Here is a 21885-nt window from a genome sequence, read left to right on the forward strand (position 1 = left end):
GATCCATAATGTGATAGTTGAGGATAGAGATAGATAAAGAAAAACAATAAAATACTTTGAGACTGCTTATAACTTTTATTAAGAGTAAAAGTAGATTAAAAGATTGAGAGGGTTCTATTCTAACTATCAGTTTGCATATTTATATATGTTAAGAGAAATCGGATTATGAATTTAGTTTGATGGATAAGTTACACAGCACTAAAATAGTGCTTGTAGTTGGATATGATATAATGTATAAGAAATTAGTTCGTGTTGTGATGTAATAACGTATGGGGTGATGAAGTGAGATTTAATTTTAATATTGTTTTATGGTGTGATTAGTAACAACAGCAGGTGGATCACCACACATAAGATGCTACATTAACCGTTTCTAATGTTGCGGTCATTGAAAGTGTCCTACAATATATACCTTGTGTCAGGAACGTGGCTAGGAATATATTACAGCAATAATATCAGAAGATATCTACTAGTTATACAAGACAAAGGAAGAGTGGTTTATAAAGTATTTAATAATAATAATAGATTATACAGGAAAGGGGAAGGATACAAGAGATACAAGGGATACAAGATAATCGACATGGAACGGGGAAGGCAATGGAAAGGGGGAGTATTTATATCTTTTCAGATAACATGGGTTTGCATTTAAGAATGTCTTGGCTTACTTAATTAGTCTTAGTGTTGGTTTCAGCTTACGTGGCCGAAACCCATGAGTCATGATTACTAATTGCTTGGCGTCGGAGATACTTGGAAACGAGTCATGATTACTAATCTCTTGGAAGCGGAGGTTCGTTGCGTGGATAGTCTTGGAAGGTCCTGGAAGGTTCTGGACACTGGCGTTGTTGAATCTCAGCATGAGATTCCAGAACATTCCAATAGTCGGGGATTCGTGGTCAGGGGCAAAGTTCAAAGTACGTGGTTCATGACAGTTTGTATGTATTTAAAAAATCGTCAAGGTAAATATGGTGCCTATTCGGTTGCTGTTTGCCCGATATGCGGTGGAGAGATTTCCTTTATCATGCTAAAACTACTCCAATTATTTATTAGTACTGGTTCTTGGCATAAAATTACCTACCATGCCGATTGGTGAAATGTTTAATAACTTACTCCGTACTCGCTGGTATTTAAGCACGTCTTCCTGTTTTCCATCCGAAAAAGTATGGAAGTACCAAGTTAATATCAAGTAACTCTAAATTATAATATATTTTATTCACTGCATCACATGATTCTTGATAATTTATTCCATTAACTTATTAGTTATGTCGTGAAAACTTATTACATCATTTTAGTACGAGCTTTGACTATTTTTGTGGAAAAATGTCAAATTTCATTCGGTGAACAACTCTGTTTGTGGAAGCAAGTATTTTTCTGTCTCTTCTGTCCGCCTTTTCGCTCTTGACATTCGCCGATTGTATATTAATGAGATATCAAAACAAGCTAACTATCTTACAAAATTTGATAAGTATCCCCAAAATAGGGTCATCCACTCGAATATTCCGGTATCGAGCAGATAATTCACTCCTAATAGTGAAAGATACAATCTCATCCTTCACCCCAATGTTTACCATGCGGATAATTTAACGCTCATCAACTAGAAGTTGTTTATGAATTCCTATAATCTTATATAGAAAAAACCGTCGATGCTCTCAATGATTAGTCTCGATTATCTTTCGAACCGGATTCTTACATGTTGGTAACCGTATATCTAAAAGATGAGTCTAACATTATACTCTATTCATCTAACGTCAGACTCATAAAAATTATAAAACCGAATAAACAAGTTGAGAAATTCGAGAGATAAAGCAACGAATTAAGAATAAAAATAAAGAAATTTGACGAAGTAAAATTATCAAACTGCAAAAATAAACTCAAGTCTTTATTATACAATAAATTGGGTTCTTTATATACATATTCAGGGCTGGCTGAATATCAATCATTAAAGTGAAACCTGTCAAATATACAATAGGCGTATTGTCAATTAAAGATCGAGCATCTCATGGTACCTTCGAGAATCTTGTTACTGATGAGCGATCATATCATTGGATTGTATTATCTGGAATAAATGTATGACTATTGTTTTCTATATGTTGATGAGTAATCAATGCGTAGTAAATAGAGTGTAATAGCATGTATCTGATTTAAAGAGTAATGCAATAATGATTTATAGAAAGGTTATCAAATAAGCAAGAAAGAGTTGATGATAGAGTTATATCTGTATATAAGCTCGATCACAACACAAGTTTCCTCTAGAAATGTCACGTTCGAAAGCCTCGACGGCATTCATTATAACTTTATGTAGTTCCGACTTTCATTCAGGGTGCTATATCTGTCAAGGCTAGGCCTTCAGAGGGAAGAATAGTGTAGAGCGCGTAGTGTATGGTACTAAAACATAAATAAGTCAATGGGATCACCGTTCTTTGGAACAAGAGTAGAACCGTTAAAAAGACCTCGTTGTGTTACGTAAAATAACGTTCTTGTCTGTATCGTTCCCACATTTGTCCGGTGTTGCTAAACGTTTGTAAAAATAGTTTTGCTTCTTCCCTATCTATCTGTAATTTTATTTTGTTTTTATCACTAAAACTCATCGAGTAATCCACCTAGCAAACATACAAAAAATGCGCGGCGGACAGTTTAGAGCTACGTCGAATGGCTGTTGCGTGCTAGTGCGTTTTCACGTAAACTTCGTTCATCCAATCTATAACTTCCTATTGTGATAATCTCCACGGCTAACACTCCTTTCATTCCAAGCATGCCGTAAAGGCGCAGGACGCGTTCACCTCTAATTTTATTCTCATAAAATTTTGCAACCGAAGCACCATTCGCCACCATTTCCTCCTGCGCATCATGTGCAGAATAGAATCGATGCAAGATAGATTCCACAAATGTCATATATTGATACAGGCTCAAAATATTCTTCATCACTTGGCCTGTTTCATTCATGAAATTGATAGTTGCAGCTACTTGGCATAATTGAGCCGTAAATGCTTCCAAGTTTCTTGACTACCTCAATTCATCTAATGCCGCACCAGTACCACTTCTACGCACAACCAAATTGAGTTCGTGGGCTCTATCTTCCAATGTATCCGTATACGCACGGCTATTGTTTTTTCTTCCAAACGCAACATCACTTTGCTACGAAGTTCAGAAAATTCCAAATCTTCCAATTCTCCTGCAATGGTTACTCTGTCTGCTGCTCTTGTTGCTGCCTCCGCAGCGTCCTGCACCTCCTCAACCAATGCAGATGGTCTTGCTGTGGGTGGTCTAGCCACTGTTGTGGATATTTCTTCTGTTGCCGTTGTGGCTGTTGATGCTGTTGTTGCTGCTGCTTGTGCTTGTGCTTGCGCTCGTCCTGCTGTTTTTGTTTCAACGTCAGCTAGCATTCCGGTAGCTGCTGCTACAAACCCAGAATCTTCCTTTGAAAATGTTGCTGTTGTTGTCTCTGATGCTGCCCTTGTTGTGGTTGCTGGTGGTGATCCTTGTCGCAAAACACACCAATCATGTACAGTCAGTCTTCCCACAGACTTATCCATCGTTAGCCAACCAACTCTTCTTTCATTCATACTCTCTACGTCGTTCTAAATCTATTCACACCAAGATATTCTATCCATGTTCTTTCGGGTTTCAGTGCACATATTCATTCTCACTTGTCCAAGGCGCACATTCACTTTGAATCATATATCACGACCTTATAAAGTCATAGTTTTAAACAACAAGCGTATGACCTCATGTGTCCTTTATTACGTGTATCATCCTTTGTTTCATCTTTTATCCCCTTGTTCTGCCTATCAAACAGCTTGAATAGTATGGTTAGCTTTGTTTTTATTGCAAACATTGATAAAAAGTGAAAAAGACGAAATAAAGATTAAAAAAAAAGAAAATGATGGAAATGGTCAAAAATGATTAAAAAGTTGCATTTTTTCCGCACGACAATAAACCACCTCGTTCCCTTTTAAAACTACCAGAATCAACTTTAAACGCTCATTTCTCGCCCAATAATTGGTTTCGCGCGCTATCTTTAATACATCATACTCAGATTGAGTAAAGCGGATTATATTTGTCATGTTTACAATCTATCACTGCCATTAATCGCACTTTTAACGGTTTTTTCAATTTTAATCTTTCAATCAATTTGTAACCAGGGCGTTTAGAATTGTTTCCGATAGTCAGACGTCTACCCTATCTATCAGTATTTTTGGTTTATTTTTAGCACTAAAACTCATCGATTAACGTAACTTTCAAAAATAGAAAAAATGCGCGCCCGACAGTTTAGAGCTATGGTTGATGGTTGTTTCATGCTTATGTGTCTGTACCACAGACACGTTTTACTTGTGCTGTTGAAGTGGAGATTGTTGGCGATGGTACCACCAAGTAATAAAACACTTCAGAGTTATCATCCATTACATAGGCTGTCTCCAAGGCCGTCATTTCTGGTAATGGGTATAGATCACTCATCATCAATATAGTGATCACCAACCTTCACTCCCATCAACATAGCCTCGTCTATTTTTTGCACTTTGAAGCCCATCTCTGTCATTAATTGCTTCAGTTGGCTAATAACCGTCAGACGCTCCTTTTCAAATAGTCTAACTACGGAATAGTGTAACCCCTAGTCAAAGCTCATGTGTATTTTACTCCCCTGGTGTCAGTATAGACTAACTCTATCCCTAGCTCACCCTCTGTTGACAAATTATTACTATATGCTACTCTTATCTCTATTGCACATTTTCTGATTCATCTTGTGTCAGTACACGCAGCCCCTAAACCTAAGTACGCCATCACATTCATCTTTTGTCATAAAACACTACCCCTATCTCTAACTGCGTCTTATGATACTCTTCTCACTACTCCTATCCCTGACTGAGTCTTATGATACTCTTTCCTCCTATTTTGGATTATTACGGCATATTTTGACGTTTAACCATCCATTGTCTCTCTCTTCATCATGTTATTCCTCCTTGCTTTACTTTATTTCATTTCTACACCCATTTAATTTCACTTTCTTTTAATTTACTTTCTTTTGCTTCTGAACATCGTTCATATATTTAACCTTCTTGTAATTCAGTATATTTTAATTTTGAACTTCTTTAATTTTCATGAATGTCTTTAATTTTATTTTCCAACTTCTTTCATTTTCTGGCCGTTCCTCAATTTTATTTCTCAATTTCTTCAATGTCATTGCTATGCTTCAATTTTACTTCTCAACTTTTTTAATTTTACTTCAATTTCACTTTTGTTGATTTTTGGACTTGTTCAATTTTCTTGGCCTTCTTCAGTTTAACTTCTCACCTTTTAATTTTCATGACCTTCTTCAGTTTTACTTTTTAACTTGTTTAATTTTTCTTCAATTTTATTTCCTAACTTCTTAAATGTATGTAAACTTCCCTTAATTTTACTTTCTTTTGATGTGGTACCTCTTTAATTTCTTCAATTTTATTTTCCTTTATTTTGGAACTTCTTTATTTTTGTCAGCTTCCTCAATTTTACTTTTTTTATCTTTCAAACTTCTTCAATCTTCACGACCTACTTTAATATTACTTTTCAATTTCTTCCATTTTTTACGACCTTCTTCAATATTACTTTTCAATTTCTTCCATTTTTCATGACCTATTTTAATTTCACTTTTGATGTTGTTCAAGTGTTCATGATCTTCTTTAATTTTATTTTCCAAGTTTCTCACGTTTTCCTGACCTTATTCAATATTACTTTTCAATTTGTATTATATTTCATGACCTTATTCAATATTACTTTTCAATTTCTTTTATTTTTCATGACATACTTCAATGTTACTTTTCAACTTCTTTTATTTTTCATGACCTACTTTAATATTACTTTTCAACTTCTTTTATTTCTGGTGAGCTTCTTTAATTTTACTTTTGAAGTCGCTCAAGTTTTCCTGACCTTCTTCAATTTTACTTTTAAACTTCTTCAATCTTCATGACCTTATTCAATATTACTTTTCAACTTCTTTTATTTTTCGTGACATACTTCAATATTACTTTTCAATTTCTTGTATTTTTCGTGATATCCTTTAATTTTACTTTTCAAGTTCTTCCAGTTTTCACGGCATATATTAGTATTACTTTCCAACTTCTTCACATTTTAAGGGCCTACTTCAATTTTATTACTGGTGACTTTTTCAACTTTTTTACTTTTTCTTCAATTTTATTTTCCAACTTATTTTATTTCTGGAATCTTTTCCATTTTTAATTTCTCTACTTTTGAATTTCTTAAACTTGTTTACCTTTTACTTTTAATATTTCTTACTTTTTACAATCTTCTTCAGTTTTACTTTTTTCACTTTTGAATTCTTTAAATTTTTTTCTTCTAAACTTGCTCAATATTTACAATCTTCTTCACTTTTAATTTCTTTTACTTTCAAACTTTTTTAAATTCTTTTACGTTTCTCCATGTCACTTTTCTTTACTTTGTAACTTCTCTATTTTGTCGTAAGCTTCTTACATTTTACTTTGTTTACCTACTAAACTTCTTCACGTTTATTTTCTTTTACTTTGGAACTTCATTGTCACAATGTTCTTCCACTTTGCGTTGTTTTACCTTCAAACATTTTGAATATTCATTACCTCTCTCTCTCTTGTCTGTTTATCCGACCCCTACTTCTGAATTACGCCTTTACATCTCTGGTATACTTACGACTTTCTCATTTCCCTTCTTTCTACTTGTCTTTACCTCCATATCACTCTAAACCTGTCTTGTCTGTATTCTGTGTCTTAACCTAAAGTGTTCCTTACACCTAAACCCGGCTTCCATGTGAGTTTACACTTTATCACCTAAAAACTCAAAGAGTTATCATAATTTGACGATTTCTTTATTTTCTACTTATTAATCTCTGTGCTTATTTTTTAAAGCGTTGCGCTAGATTTAAACCTGGCTTCCATATAAGTTTCCACTTTATCACTTTAGAACTCATTGACTTGTGGTTTTTTCCGTTTTATTTCATTTTCTACTTATTAATCTTTGTGCTTGTTTTTTTGAAAGATGCGCTGGACCTAAACCCGGCTTCTGTATAATTTTTCAGTTTATAACTTAAAAACTCATAGCGCTATGATATTTTGACCATTTCTTTACTTTTTACATAATAATCTTTAATTTTATTTTTGTAACAGTTGCGCTGGACCTCGACCCGGCTTCCGTATGAGTTTCCACTTGATCACTTTACAACTCAATGACTTGTAGTATTTTCCATTTTTTGGCATTTTGTACTAATTAATCTTTGTGCTTGTTTTTTTAAAAAGTTGCGCTAGACATAAACCCAGCCTTCATATAAATTTCCACTTAATCCCATTGAGACTCATTGACTTGTAGTTTATTTCAATTTTTTTTATTAATCTCTTTTTTTATTTTTGTAAACGTTGCGCTAGACCTAAACCCGGCTTCCATAAAAATTTCCAATTTGTAGCTTCACAACTCATAGAGCTATCGTCTTTTGCTGATATTTAAATTTTGTACTTATTAATCTCTATGCTTGTTTTTTAAATCGTTGCGCTAGGCTTAAACCCGGCTTCCGTGTGAGTTTCAAATGTATAGCTTCAAACCTCATAGAGTTATGGTTTTTTGACGATATTTCAATTTTGTACTTATTAATGTTTGAATTTACTTTTGCAAAAGATGCGCTGGACCTAAACCCGGCTTCTATACAAGTTTTGACTCAATCGCTTTGAAACTAATGAAGCTATTGTTTTTTGCCGATATTTCAAGTTTGTACTTACTAATCTTTAATTTTATTTTTGTAAAAGTTGCGCTAGACCTAAACCCGGCTTCCATATGAATTTCCACTTTATAGCTTCAAAACTCATGGAGCTATAATCTTTTAACGATTTCTCTATTTTTTACTTATTAATCTTTACTTTTAATTTCGAATACGTTGCGCAGTATTTAAACCCAGTTCCGGTATAAGTTTCCACTTGATCCCATTAAAACTCATACAGCTATCGTCTTTTGACGATTTCTCTATTTTGTACTTATTAATCTCTATGCTTGTTGTTTTGAAAGATGCGCCAAACCTAAACCCGGCTTCTATACAAGTTTCCACTTTATGGCTTTAAAACTCATACAGCTATCGTCTTTTGACGATTTCTCTATTTTGTACTTATTAATTTTTAATTTTAGTTTTTTAAAAGTTGCGCTGGGGCTAAACCCGGCTTCTATATAAATTTTGAGTTTATCGCTTTAAAACTCATGGAACTATTGGGTTTTCCGTTTTCTTTCATTTTCTACTTATTAATATTTAATTTTAATATTGCAAAGGCTGTGCTAGACCTGTGGTATTTGACAAGATAGTTACAATAGAAACGTAATGAGATAAAAGTATATCTTTTATTGGAGGTAAAAATAGACTAAAAGAACTCTGCTGCTATGAAATAATTGATGCTTTTTATATTGCACAACTCTCCTGAGTTTTAATGATGAGTGAACCTGTCTGGTTTTGAAATAGATCCATACTTTGTTTGCCCCCTTCGGATTAAATGGATACTACTCGTTAGAATTGTTTCCAGATAACGTTGTCCCATATCAGTGGATTGGGAGCATCAGTATTTTAATAAATCTTTAGTATTACGAGATACTTATTTATCAGATCATGCAACGGTTACTGTAAAAGATGCATACTTGGTTGTCAAGTGTAATTGGCAACAGAACATAATAGTTGATCATTTATTCATTATCTTTGTATTGAATAAATTACGATCCCAAATATAAAATATCTTATATTTGTATATTTGGTTGTAGAAGATAGGTATCCATTAATTCATACACTATTTCTTTATACTCTTTATCAGCAGCATAATTATGTCAATATATAAGTAAATGAACCATTTATATTAATAGCTGCTCTATTCTCTCTCTGGGTAGCTAATCCATTGAGAGAACTATTAATATTAAGTTTCTCTTTCTTATTATTCTTGATTGATCTGACAATTTCTCTTCTCGATCGGTGATATCGTAACTCAGTGATATAGCATTCTGTATCCAACTGTCATTCGTATATCGTATTTAGGCTAATCATGCAATCTTTAATATAGAAGTATGTACTCAAAGTAGGGAAAGTTGCATAGCAGTATACAAGCGTATGCTGATATGCAACATCAAAGGTTGTTTTAATTTCATAGTTTATTTATTTAAACGATTTGCTTAATTATTCTTTAGTGAATCGTACCCTAATACGATAAATGTCTTTTGCCTATATTTCTATTTTGTACTTATTAATCTTTAATTTTATCTTTGCAAAAAATGCGCGAGCCTTAAACCCGGCTTCTGTATAATTTTCACGTTTATCACTTTAAACCTCAGCGAACTATCGTTTTTCGCACTTTTTGGCCTTTTGTACTTAATAATCTTTAATTTTATTTTTGCAACAAATGCGCTAGACTTAAACCCGGCTTTGGTGTGAATTTGGCCAGGATCCCTTTAAAACTCATGTAGCTATTAGTTTTTTTACATTTTTCTCCATATTGTACTTATTAATCTTTAATTTTATTTTTTTATTTGATGCGCTAGGCCTAAACCTGGCTCTGGTATAAATCTCACTATAATCCAATCAAAACTCATGTAGCTATTAGTTTTTTACGTTTTTCTCTATATTGTACTTATTAATCTTTAAGTTTATTTTTTTATTCGATGCGCTAGACCTAAACCCGGCTCTGGTATAAATTTCGCTATGATCCAATCAAAACTCATGTAGCTATTAATTTTTTACGTTTTTTTCTACAACGCACTTATTAATCATTGACTACACTTTTCCAAAAGATGCGCTAGGCCTAGACCCGGCTTTGACTTTAATTTCAAGTTTATCACTTCAAAACCTATGACGTTACCTTCTTTTTACGTTTTTCTCCATACTGTACTTATTAATCTTTGATTTTATTTTTCTAAAATATGCGCTAGGCCTAGACCCGGCTTCCGCATGAATTACAACTTTATCCCCTTTATTTTTGGACAGTTATCATCTCCCACACTTGTAAACCAAAAAATGAATGCAAGCAAGTTTTATTTCAAAAGCATGTTAACCACGCAACGTTATTCCTTGACTTTATTGTCTTTCATCATATTCTTCACGAGCTCTTCCATTTTGTAGGTCCGTTTCCAACATGTACACCGGCAACGGAACATGATTAAACACCAATCTACCTCCTACTGATACACCCATATACGTAGGACCATTGTTTGTAGCAAACACAAACCCAGCTGTCTCCAACAATCGCTTCATCTGGTAAATGGCCTCATCCGGGTCATCTTTAATACGAGCTTGCCAAACGTCCCCTTCATATTCTAGTGTGGTGCTGGTCATGATTTATAAAAAAAAAAATTGAGAGAGAAAAACATTTAAACTTGAAAAAAAAAGTACCCCTATTTATACCATTTCTCAGCAAGTTGCATAATATAAACATACGTGCCGAGTCATTCATTTTTCTCACGTTATATTGAACAGGGGTGCAAATTTTTTTTTCCCATTTAATCTTGCATAAAATCTTTTTTTTTGTCTACTCGGAACTCTACCTTTTCCTTGGTCGTTATGTCTGTTTTGAATTTGACCTCTTGCAAAACAATTTATTTTATCTTGACCTCTTGTCTTCTTCCATGTCATCCCAAATGATCTCATTTGCCACGGCTATTTCCCTATGATCGGCATTGATTGCTCGTAATTTTTGTTCAATTTGATCAAACATCCAATCGATCGAATTTGTTCTCAAAAAAACTTCATTTTCTCGCTAACGGATGCGCCATCAAAACTGCCATTTCGCGATGAAATCCAGCTTCAATCATGGTGTAGCTTGTGACGTTGATAATTTCGCTGGCTAAAATACCTGCCATTCCTAACAATCCATAAAGATGGAGAACACGTTCTCCCCGTACTTTCCTTTTATAGAAGCCGACTTGGTCTGCTCCATTTTGGATCATAAGATCCTCTGCGTCTCCAGGCTGCATGTTTTGATACACAACGTATTCCTAATATGTCAGGTAGTGGTATAACAGACAATACTTTTAAATACTTGTTATGGGGTGTTTGTCATTGTAAACGTATCATTGATTATCGACAATCTAAACGTGAACTCAGCCAAGTCGCCTGATTCTAACAAGCGAACGAACGTAGTACCCATATCCACACTTCTGGACGATGCGTTGAGCTCATCGTCCCTTCTTTGTAATTTGGCGAGGTAGCTGGGATTATCATTTTTTTCAAGTCTATTCAAGAGACGACCTTCTATATCAGCAAGCTCCTCTTGCTCTGCTGTTGTTGATGATGGTGCTGTTGCTGCTGTTACGGCTGTTCTTGAGCTTGTGGCTCTAGCCATAGACGCTTCTAATCTTTCAATGACCGGAGACGGTCTAGGTGCAGGCGAAGCTGCCACTCTTGCTACTGCGGCTGATGCTGCTGATGCTGCTGATGCTGCTGCTGCTGTTGATGATGATGATGTTGCTGCTGTTGTTTCCTGAACAGCGTCAAATGCCGCAGCTAACTCTGCTGATGCTTCAGCTAATGCAGCCTCCCTTTCTGTTTTTGGAGGAGCTGCTGCTGCCGCTGCTTCTACTGCTGCTACTGCTGCTAAAACAGCTGTAGCTGCTGCCTCATCAGCCGCTTGTTGAACGGCTGCTTCAAGTTCTGCTGCTGTTGTTGTTGTTGCTGGAGCTGCTGCTGTTGTTGTTGGTGTTGTTGTTGCTGCTGTTGTTGTTGCTGGAGCTGCAGCTGTTGTTGTTGTTGTTGTTGCTGCTGCTGCTGTTGCTGTTGCTTCTATTGCTGCTGCTAATTCGGCAGCTGCAACCTCAAATTCAGCATCCTCATCTTCATCTTCTCCTACTGCTCTACCCACAATAGGCCCAAATCATGTTCTTCTAATTCGTCATCACCACACGAATCTACCCAGTTGATGGTCAAGATGTTCAAAGTACGTGGATCCGCTACATAATAACCATCATATTTTGTGGCTAATGTAATATGATTCTTCATATGAGCCAGGCGGAAGCCACTCTCACGCATTATTCTTTGGAATTATTTTATTCCGCGATGCGGTTCACGTGCATTATTGAACTGAAAGTACTTAATAAACTTTTCAAAATCAGGATATTGCATAATGTCAAAAAAAGTTATAAAGAAAAAAGAAAAAAAATAGACAACATTCTTTTCGGACAGCGTTTACATACCCCCCTATGTCTTCATTGTGACGCTATAAAAAAATTCCCTTTTTCAGTTCCATCTCTGTCTTTAGAATACAAGTATACATCTCTTCTCTTTTAGATTTAGTCCCTTTATTGCTATTGCTGTTTCCTTTGTTTTCTATCTGTCATGTATTTTTATTGATGATCCTTTCCAAATGGCATTCCATCTCGTAAACATGGTTATTCATGAAGATTTACTTTCTTTTTTTTATACTTGATGGTATTCCTCTTTAAATACATTGTACTTGACCTTATGTCTTCATGTTCCTCATAATTGTGTCCTTTCTCTTCTTAGTTGATTGTATTCTTTTTTAAATGTAATTATACTTCCCTCTATTTCATCTTTGCTTTTCTTGATTGATCATCTTCCATCCTATTTGTATGTAACTATGTCTTCTTTTTCTGATACACTCACATGCAATTATATCGTACCTTGCAACATCAATTTTAACAGTTACTTGATTCATTGACACATTGCTTTCATTTAATCCATTGAATTACAGCGTGTACCTTTTAATTCCATCTTATTTTGTTCCATTTCGATGGATTCCATTGCATTCGATTGTATTCCGATTGACTCCATTGCATTCAATCATACTCTATCGTAGTCCCTCCAATCTCATTCAATTACATTGAATTTCATGCAATTACACTCAATTACAACCAATTACATCAAGTACCATCCAATTACGTCAATTAACATCCAATTATACTCAATTCCACCCAATTGCATTCAATACCATCTAATTACACTCAATTCCATCCAATTACATTATATTCCATCCAGCAGCATTCAATGCCACCCAATTAGACTCAATTCACTCCAATGGCATCCAATTCCATGCAAGTACATTCAATACTATCAAATTACATTCAACAACATTCAATTCAAAGGTATTCAATGCTATTCAATTTTATTCAATGTTATTCTGGTCATGTACATCCTCTTCTGTCGTATTCCGGCAGATTAAATTCAATTCCATCCAACTCTGTCATGTCGTGATCTGCTATATTGTTGCTACATTAAATAAACCTATATCTATAACATCAATACATTAAGAATGATTAAGGAATCAATTACCCAATACAGGTAGTTAGTACTATCATATCACAAGGTTACAAGAACACAGTGACTAAGGCTTACTAAAGATATGGAAGTACAATGTGTCTAAGATGACAGTAATTCCAAGTGTAACATATTTACAAAATAAGCAGTTAAAGGTAACAGTATAAACACTGGGAAAATGATAACAACTTCAAAGATACACCAAAGATAGTGGTACAGCAGATAGTCTTTTTTGTATAAATACTTGTTCATTTTATTTCATAATAAAGACAATCGAATAAACAGTCTCAAATTACTTATATACTGCCTTATAATTTTACTTACCTCAAAACACAACAATTCCATCAACTACTGACTATTCGTGTTTTTAGTAAATTTATTGCTCACTTTGTGTCATTGCTGGTTCATTTCTATATTTTAATTAAAGCTGCCCTACCAAGTACTACCACCGTCACAGATATTCCTCTATCACTTGATATCGTTAATCAAATATTTGTACGCGATTTTTAATTATTAATATAACAATTTTATACCTACTTCATAAACAATGACTGTTTGGTGTTCATATTTTGTTTCAACACGAGCTAGTCAATTATGAAACTGCTACAAGTACTACTTGTTTAAGCATATGGTATAATTAATAGGTATTCTGGAACATCGACATTTTTGCTAATTTCTGTGGTTTTCTGATCAATAATTGTTTTCTGTTCGTAATGTTTGGTAGATAGATACTCTATATAAAGCTAGGACTATTATAAAAAGGCTTATTACTGTGTCCGTCAAACGTTTAGCGTAGTTGACCCACGTATTTTTGGGTTTCTATGTCTGACTGTGTCGTGTCTTACCTCCTTTATGGTAGAGACTTTTTTAACAATTTAATTAGACAGCCCAGGCTATTGGCATTTTATTAAAACTATTCCTACCTCTTTAAAAATGTTTTTCGACTTCTGAAAAATATTTTTCCCCTTTAAGTAAATTATACTTTTATTAACGTATCTTTTGGCTGGTGACGATTAGTTGGTGTTTTGTTCTCATACTTGCTCCATGAACCTACAATTTTTTCCTAAACCTGTCTAAATTGCGTCAGTCCTTTAGAAGTGTCGGAGAAAGTATTATTTGGTTATATTGTCGGGTTTTATATGTATTTAAAAAATTGTCAAGGTAAAGACGGTGTCAATTCCGTTGCTGTTTATCTCATATGCAGTGGAGATATCTCTTTTATCATGCTAAAACTATTCAAATTATTTATCAGTACTAGTTCTTGGCAAAACATTACCTACCATACCGATCGGCGATACGTTTAATAACTTCCTCCGTACTCGCTAGTATTTAAACAGGTCTTCCCATTTTCCATCCGAAAAAGTATGGAAGTACCAAGTTAATTTCAAGTAACTCTAAAATATAATATATTTTATACACTGCATCACATGATTCTTGGTAATTTATTCCATTAACTTATTAGTTATGTTGTCAAAACTGATTATATCATTTTAGTACGAGCTTTGGCTATTTTCGTGGAAAAATGTCAAATTTCATTTGGTGAACAACTCTGTTTGTGTAAGCAAGTATTCTTCTGTCTGTCCTGTCCGCCTTTCCACTCTTCACATTGGCCGATTGTATATTAATGAGATATTGAAACCAGCGAATTATTTTACGCAATTTGATAAATATCCCCAAAATAGGGTCATCCACTCAAATATTCCGGTATCAAGCAGATATTTCGCTCCTAATAGTGGGAGATACAATCTCATCATTCGGCCCAATGTTTACCATGCGGCTAATTTAACGCTCATCAACTAGAACTTGTTTATGAATTCCTATAATCTTATATAGAAAAAACCGTCAATGCTCTCAAAGGTTAGTGTCGATTATCTTTCGAACCGGATTCTTACATCTTGCTAACCGTATATCTAAAACATGAGTCTAACATTAGACTCTATTCATCTAACTTCAGACCCATAAAAATCATAAACCCGATCAAACAAATTTGCCCTAGAAATATACCATTAGCAAGCCACGAAAGTATTTAACATAACTTTATGTAGTTCTTATTTTCATCCAGGTTTGCTATCTCTGGTAAGGCTGGGCTTTCAGAGGGAAGACTGGTCTAGTGCACCAAGTGTATGTCACTAAAACATAAATGAGTCAATGAGATGACCGTTCTTGGGACAAGAATAAAACCACTAAAAAGGGCTCGTTTTTTTATGTATGATGGCGTTCGTGCATTTATCGATCCCGATTTCGTCCGGTGTTGCTCTGCGGCTTCTTCTTCTGTCGCCCCTGCTTCTATGGCTTCTTCTTCTGCGGCTTCTCTTGCGGCTCCTCCTGCTCTTCTGCCAGCAGCTCTTCCTGTGGCTCCTCCTGGGGCTACTCGTGAGCCTTTTTCTGGGGCTCCTTCTGCGGCTCCCTTTGTGGCCGCCACTCCCCCTGACGTTTTTGTCCGTCAGTATGAAGGTAGGTTTGTCACCATGGTAATGGTTATTCGATAAAACTAACCTGCATCTAATGTTGTCTTTCTCTCTAGTAGGTGAACGTTTTCGACCTTTTCCTGGTGATATTGTGCACGCAATCACCACCACCACAAATGCCATTTGATTGCTCTTTCCTCGTGTCGCTGGAGGGCATTTGGGGAATACGGTTATAACGGAGTATATTTTTGTACAAGGAAACATGGCCGCATCACAGGTTCGAAACCTTCTTCTGGCTTTAATCCTTTTTTTAATGAATGATGGGGTGCTCACCGTGCGCCAACATGCTTGTAAGTTGTTCAATGATGTTTTCAAAATCACCTTAACTTATTTATCTTTATCAAACAAAAATGTAGCGCTGCACTCACCCAACCCAACACGTTCTGAGTTGGAATCCATCAGACTCCCGTTGGAACTTGGAGCCTTTCTTGCTCCGATTTTAGAGGACGCAGGTCTTACCGCTTTGTTGGTGGTGGACTTGCTCCTTCCATCCAAATTATAACGGGCAAGAGCAGCAGTCCTTGAGGACTATGGAAATTTTTTTGCAGGTTTAAACCTGCATGAGTTATTCCAAAATCAACAGGTGCCTTCAGTTCTCGCTTTCGGTGTCGAAACATTGTGGGACTTCTACAATCAGTTTTTAAAACAAAAATAAATCTTTTTTTGTTGACGACATTCATAGTACAGAGAGTGAGAGAGTGAGTAACAATGAGAAAGATCTTGAGCTAGGTACCAGATTCTCTAACCTGAAAACCGATTGTTTGAACACAGTGTTGTGTTGTAGGTAAGTTAAATTATAAGGCATTTATGAATAATTTGAGACTGTTTATAAGATAGTCTTTATTATGGAATAAAATGAACAAGTATTTATATAAAAAAGACTATCTGCTGTGCCACCATCTTTAGTGTATTTTTGAAGTTGTTTTCATTTTCCCAGTGTTTATCCTGATACCTTTAACTGCGTATTTTGTAAATATGTTGCACTTGGAATTACTGTCATTTTAGATACATTGTCCTTCCATAACTTTAGTAAGCCTTAGTCACTGTGTTCTTGTAACCTTGTGAAATGATAGTACTAACTATCTATATTGGGTAATTGATTCCTTCATCATTCTTAAGGTATTGATGTCATAGATATGGATTTATTTAATGTAGCAACAATATAGCAGATTACCACACATAGAATCTCTGACCTGATAAGGGAATTGTTATTTTCACCCCCTTTTTTCTTATTTTCACCCCCTCGATTTGTTTTGGTCTTTTTTGACCTATTAAACTGCGGATTTGATTCGACTTATATTTTGACATTTCGGCGGGACTGCTCTGTCAAAGCATAAATAAATTGTACCTTTCTACTTTCATCCCAATCCAGTTACGTTTGTCTTAACGTTTATTGTTTCAATGTCTTTATCAAACGAAAACACCTTTTACCTTTCGGACGATGATTTGTAGGAGCCCCGTCCCTTTCGAACCAGAAGAAAGTTTGAAAGCGTCTACGAAGTAGATGATCTTAACGATGATCTCGACAATGATCTTGACGAAGAACTCGAGGGAGAAACCTTCGACGTTTCGTCTCCTTCTGCCCCTTTTCAACTTGAGTTAAGCTCTAGGGAAACTCTCGGAAAGTATGTGATCAATCACTGCAAGGACAACGGCTACCTTGTTTGTTTGTGCCGTTGTCGTTACTACCCCAATCGTCGCCTTAAGTCTTGGGATTTCAAGTGCGATTGCAATGGAAAAAACAGCAGTAAGTCCACCGGTAAAATACTTTCGAAGATAGGACGCAACGATTGCCCTTTCAAGTGGGTGGTCGGTTCCAGTGGGAGAAACGATCAGGGTGTTTATACTGCAAAATCCACCCTGCACTTAAACCATACTGGACATAATCATGAGTCTGCTAATTTTCTCGCTGGTCATTCCACTGCATGCTAGATTGGTGAGAATCACATGAAGGTAATCAAGGATATGACGATTGCTAATAGCTCACCTCAAGATATGTTGATTTATGTCCACCAAAACTTCCCTGGTGATTACTTCAGACATATTACGCTTTACAATGCGAGAAAGAAGATTCGTGAAGAGTATTTAGATTGTCGCTCTCCTTTGGAAGCTCTCTTGGATCAGTTCTCTGAAGCCAACTCTGGATTTATTTACGGGTACTTATCGAATGAGGCTGTACCATCAAAAACCTTTTTTTTTCGTACTCTTATTCCTTGGAAATGGTTGAGCGTTTTCTTCAAGTGCTTTTGATGACTTGCACTTATAAAACAAACAAATTTGGTATGCCATTTTTGCACGTTGTTGGCATGGATTGCTTCAATAAGACATTTTTTGCGTGCGGTTTTTTTTTAAAACACGAAACCCAAGCCAATTATGAATGGGCGGTTTCAACATTACGTATGAAGTTGTTTTGGTGCTATTTAGAGGAGTTCGAAACTAGCATTATTGCTATTGACCGTGATTTGGCATTAAAAGGTGCTTTAGAGACAATTTTTGAATCGAGCACGATTCTTATCTGCCGTTGGCATATCCACAAGAACGTGTTGGCCAAATGCAAAAAATATTTTTTAACAGATAATGACTGGAATAAGTTTATGGTTAGATGGAATCGCTGTATGTACAGTTTCAATGAAGAAGAACGGGAGCGAAACGTGAGTGTCCTGAGAGATAATTACGGGTTGAACGCAAGATACCTCCCACTGTTTGCGTATCGTGAGTCAACATGTGTGCCGTTGAAAGAACATTTTGCCAACCCTTGGATCAATAAGCACCTTCACCTTGGCACCATCAATACATCCAGAGTTGACGGTGCTCAAAACAAGTTGAAGCGAAGACTGATGGTGTCTACCAGTCATTTACACAAGGTTGCTAATTTGGTGAAGAGCATTATTACAAATCAATTACTTCTGATTTGATAAAAGAAATATAAAGTGTATAAAAAAACAATGGTACTATAGGTATGATTATAAGTCCTTCTTACTTTATTTGACTGAAGTTTGAACTACGAAATAATCGGGTCTATTTATACTATTTTAAAAGGTGACTGTTATTAGAATTGCTAGTCCATAAATATCCTATTTCGAAATGATCTAGTTACCGCTAAAACTTTTACAAATACTACTGTTTCAAACTTATGCTATAAATAAGACTTAACCGTCAACTTGGGCATTTTTTGGAAAATCCTATGGTTATCTGGTCAATTTTAGATATCTGTCCATAATTTTTTGTAGATGTCTAATTGATATGATTCTAAAACTGTTAAAACATGGCTTGGTACTGTGGCTGTTTGACGTTTTGTGTGCTGAACCATTATCTTTTAAGTTCATGTATCAGATCTGCTTTATAGGATATACATTTTTTAACGACTTAAATACTTTGATAAGACAATTCCCAATCTATTAAAATTATTTCCACATTTTAATAAATTGTTCCCGACTTTTAAGAAATATTTTTTTGTCTTTGTCTTGTATATGCTTTTTCTTAATTCCTTTCGGCTTGAGACGAAATCAAGATATTTTGTTTTGATACTTTGCATAGCGGTGTAGGTAACGGTGTTTCAGGTATCCGTACAATGAAGGTTGTTTAAAAGTATGTCAAAAAAAATGTATTTGTTGATATAGTTATTTTCTTGGTTTTTAGTGAGGAATTATATTGAGTACCGCATCTTTTCATCTTCGCTTTGCTGAATCTATTCCAAATATATTTCAATTCTTTCCCTGTCAAGAAAGGTACGGCTGACGGCTTATTGGGTGTTTATGTTGTTACCACTACTTTGTCAGTTCGTGATTGCCCTTTCGAATATTTCCATAAATAGTTGGTATACACTGCTTCAATTATGTATGGTAAACCTTAGTAAATAAACATTTCATGTAATAGAAGGCCAATTACTTTGCATTTGTTGTCTATCAATGTAACAAATATTTCATCGCAAAATGATCAATGTGTCGTAGGCATTTTATTTTAGAACAAAACCTCTCAGTTTAATGTTGTTCTACGTGTTCATTTACGTTATACTATGCAAAATTGCGGTATGGGTAAGGCCGTTTTAGTATTTGTAACATGGTATATATTTCGTTGGGATCTGAGTATAGAACAAAAAGTTCGCGTCTAAAGTTTTCCCCTCGCCAATTTACGACATAATATTGAAAATCCGCTTTTTGTATCTACATTTTTTAACAATGTTACACATTGTTACGAATTTTCTAGTCAGGGCTACATTCCTCTGGTTCTGTAGTCATGTCTATTTAATCCTATTTTTGTATTGAAGATCTTGTCTATTTTTTCTTTTTCTTTGAATTAAACGTTTTCTACTATGATACATTTTATATAAGTTAATACTAATACATATAATGTCTGTTTCTTTGGTCGTCACCTTAATATTTATTCTGTTCTGTTCTTGCCCCGCTCCACTCCTTACTGGCCCACTAATTTCAACGAATTGTCTTGATTAATTCTGTTTATAGCTCTGTTAAATACACCAATACTAAAACCAGTCTCCAAAGCAATGATACCAGTAGAGCAGCATTGGACTAAACAAAAATGTGGTAGACTCAAAAATGTGTGACATGTTTGGGATAAAAAATGTTCCAGTAAAGGTTATAAAAAAGAAGGGTTTAACTTCTTATAAGAGTGATAATTGCTTATACAAATTTTATGAAGCGCTTTAAATCAGATCAATAACTTAATAATTACAAAAGACAGAAAAAAGAAAATGTTCACAAAGTGTCCCTATGATATGAGTATGTGATGTCGTTACAAAATACAATAACCTCAAACAGTTAGGATAGTTTAGAGGTCACTGTATATACGTTTTTGAAATCCAACGAACGTTTAAGGATGTTCCGATATGATTTGCGACTTATCTTATATCTGAAATGAACTAAGATAATTCCCATACTAGCTTAGAATGCTTGAACCATTTTTGAACCGTTTCCAACTGCTTATAATCTATTTTGGTTGTTAGTTAAATGTAATCAGTGAACCCGTAAGTGGCGGATCTGTATTGATAATGGACCAGAATTCCCTGAAGTATCGCATAACAACGGAAAGCGGACCGGAGTGCCCTGAAGTCAACGGATTTTCAGGGATAACGGACCGGAGTACCCTAAAGTCAACGGATTTTCAGGGATAACGGACCGGAGTACCCTGAAATCAACGGATGTTGAGGGATAACGGACCAGAGTACCCAAACCTATTAGATCTTGACGGATAACGGACCAGAATTCTCAGATTTCTATGATTTAGGCTGCTGACATGAAACAAAATATATTGAGATCTTAAATAGGAGATGTACTAATATGGACAAGCTCCGCTTTTTTTTTTAAAAAGGTTTTTTTACCAATATTATTTTCCTAAATTGAATTCTGTCAAAAATAATGTTGTCATATTTTTTTATTATTAATCTATTATTAATCTACTGCTTAAAAATGAAAAATTTGTGGGCATCGAATGTGAAGCCTCCAGAAATATACGGTCCTAAAATGGACTACTAAAATGCCAAAATACAAAATAAAATTTTATTACTGTTTCCTTTCCTTAAATTTTTTAAAATGAACAATCAAAACAACAACAAAAACCCTATCAATCACCAATTTATTGAAGTGACACCGAATGGTGTAGCCTATGGTAGCAACCGTCGCATGATACTACTGTTTCAGAAAAACAGGAGGTTCCTGTCGTCGTTCCTGCTGCTGCCGCCGTTTCCCCGTCTGCACCTGCTACTGCCACTGCTGATGTTACGGAGGCTGCTGCCACTATTAAGTTTCGGATACCAGATACACGCACTCAAAATGGAATTTAGCTAGCACCTTTGCTCTTATTGAATCGTATGCTGATTACAACAAGCGCTTGGAGTCCAATCGTACGCTAGCTGAACTAAATGAGTTGTACCGTGCATCTTGCACTCATTCAAGACCAAAAACACCACCAACGGAAGCAGACCTTTGATTCCATTGAAGTCTAAATGGTCTGCTCTCTGTGCTGCCTTCAGACATCGCAATGATAGGTTGAATCCAACTGGTACGGTACCGATTGAAAACTGGTTTTACCATCATGCGATGGAAACCCCGTGAGATGCAGACCAGTCTGAATATCCAGCGCCAGATGCTGATGGTAATGAAAGGGGATTACGGCTCAAGAAACAAGAACGCCACCAGCTACAATCGGTTTGAAAACGATGACTAC

At 35.4% G+C, this 21885-nt stretch overlaps 3 protein-coding genes across 3 annotated transcripts; 1 reads left to right on the top strand and 2 right to left on the bottom strand.

Annotated features, from left to right (window-relative positions):
- Positions 1-757: 757 nt before the first annotated feature.
- Positions 758-1694, top strand: EV154DRAFT_486303 (uncharacterized protein; the record flags this gene model as incomplete). The annotated part of the gene is made up of 4 exons (XM_051598839.1): positions 758-953; positions 1045-1180; positions 1255-1357; positions 1626-1694. 4 exons carry the CDS (start codon positions 758-760, stop codon positions 1692-1694), a joined length of 504 nt encoding a protein of 167 aa, XP_051452608.1.
- A 940-nt stretch (positions 1695-2634) lies between these two features.
- On the bottom strand, positions 2635-4422 carry EV154DRAFT_569028 (uncharacterized protein; the record flags this gene model as incomplete). Its single annotated transcript, XM_051606113.1, has 3 exons — positions 2635-2997; positions 3093-3572; positions 4324-4422. 3 exons carry the CDS (start codon positions 4420-4422, stop codon positions 2635-2637), a joined length of 942 nt encoding a protein of 313 aa, XP_051452609.1.
- A 5620-nt stretch (positions 4423-10042) lies between these two features.
- On the bottom strand, positions 10043-12134 carry EV154DRAFT_606530 (uncharacterized protein; the record flags this gene model as incomplete). Its single annotated transcript, XM_051607547.1, has 4 exons — positions 11865-12134; positions 11097-11814; positions 10727-10959; positions 10043-10292 (listed from the first exon to the last, which is right to left on the bottom strand). The coding sequence occupies exons 1-4, from the start codon at positions 11987-11989 to the stop codon at positions 10043-10045; spliced, it is 1326 nt and encodes a 441-aa protein (XP_051452610.1). The 5' UTR covers positions 11990-12134.
- Between the last annotated feature and the right edge of the window lie 9751 nt (positions 12135-21885).

This window comes from Mucor mucedo (genome assembly GCF_025094135.1).
Source record: "Mucor mucedo strain NRRL 3635 chromosome Unknown EV154scaffold_141, whole genome shotgun sequence".
In the NCBI taxonomy this organism is placed as follows: Eukaryota; Fungi; Mucoromycota; class Mucoromycetes; order Mucorales; family Mucoraceae; genus Mucor; species Mucor mucedo.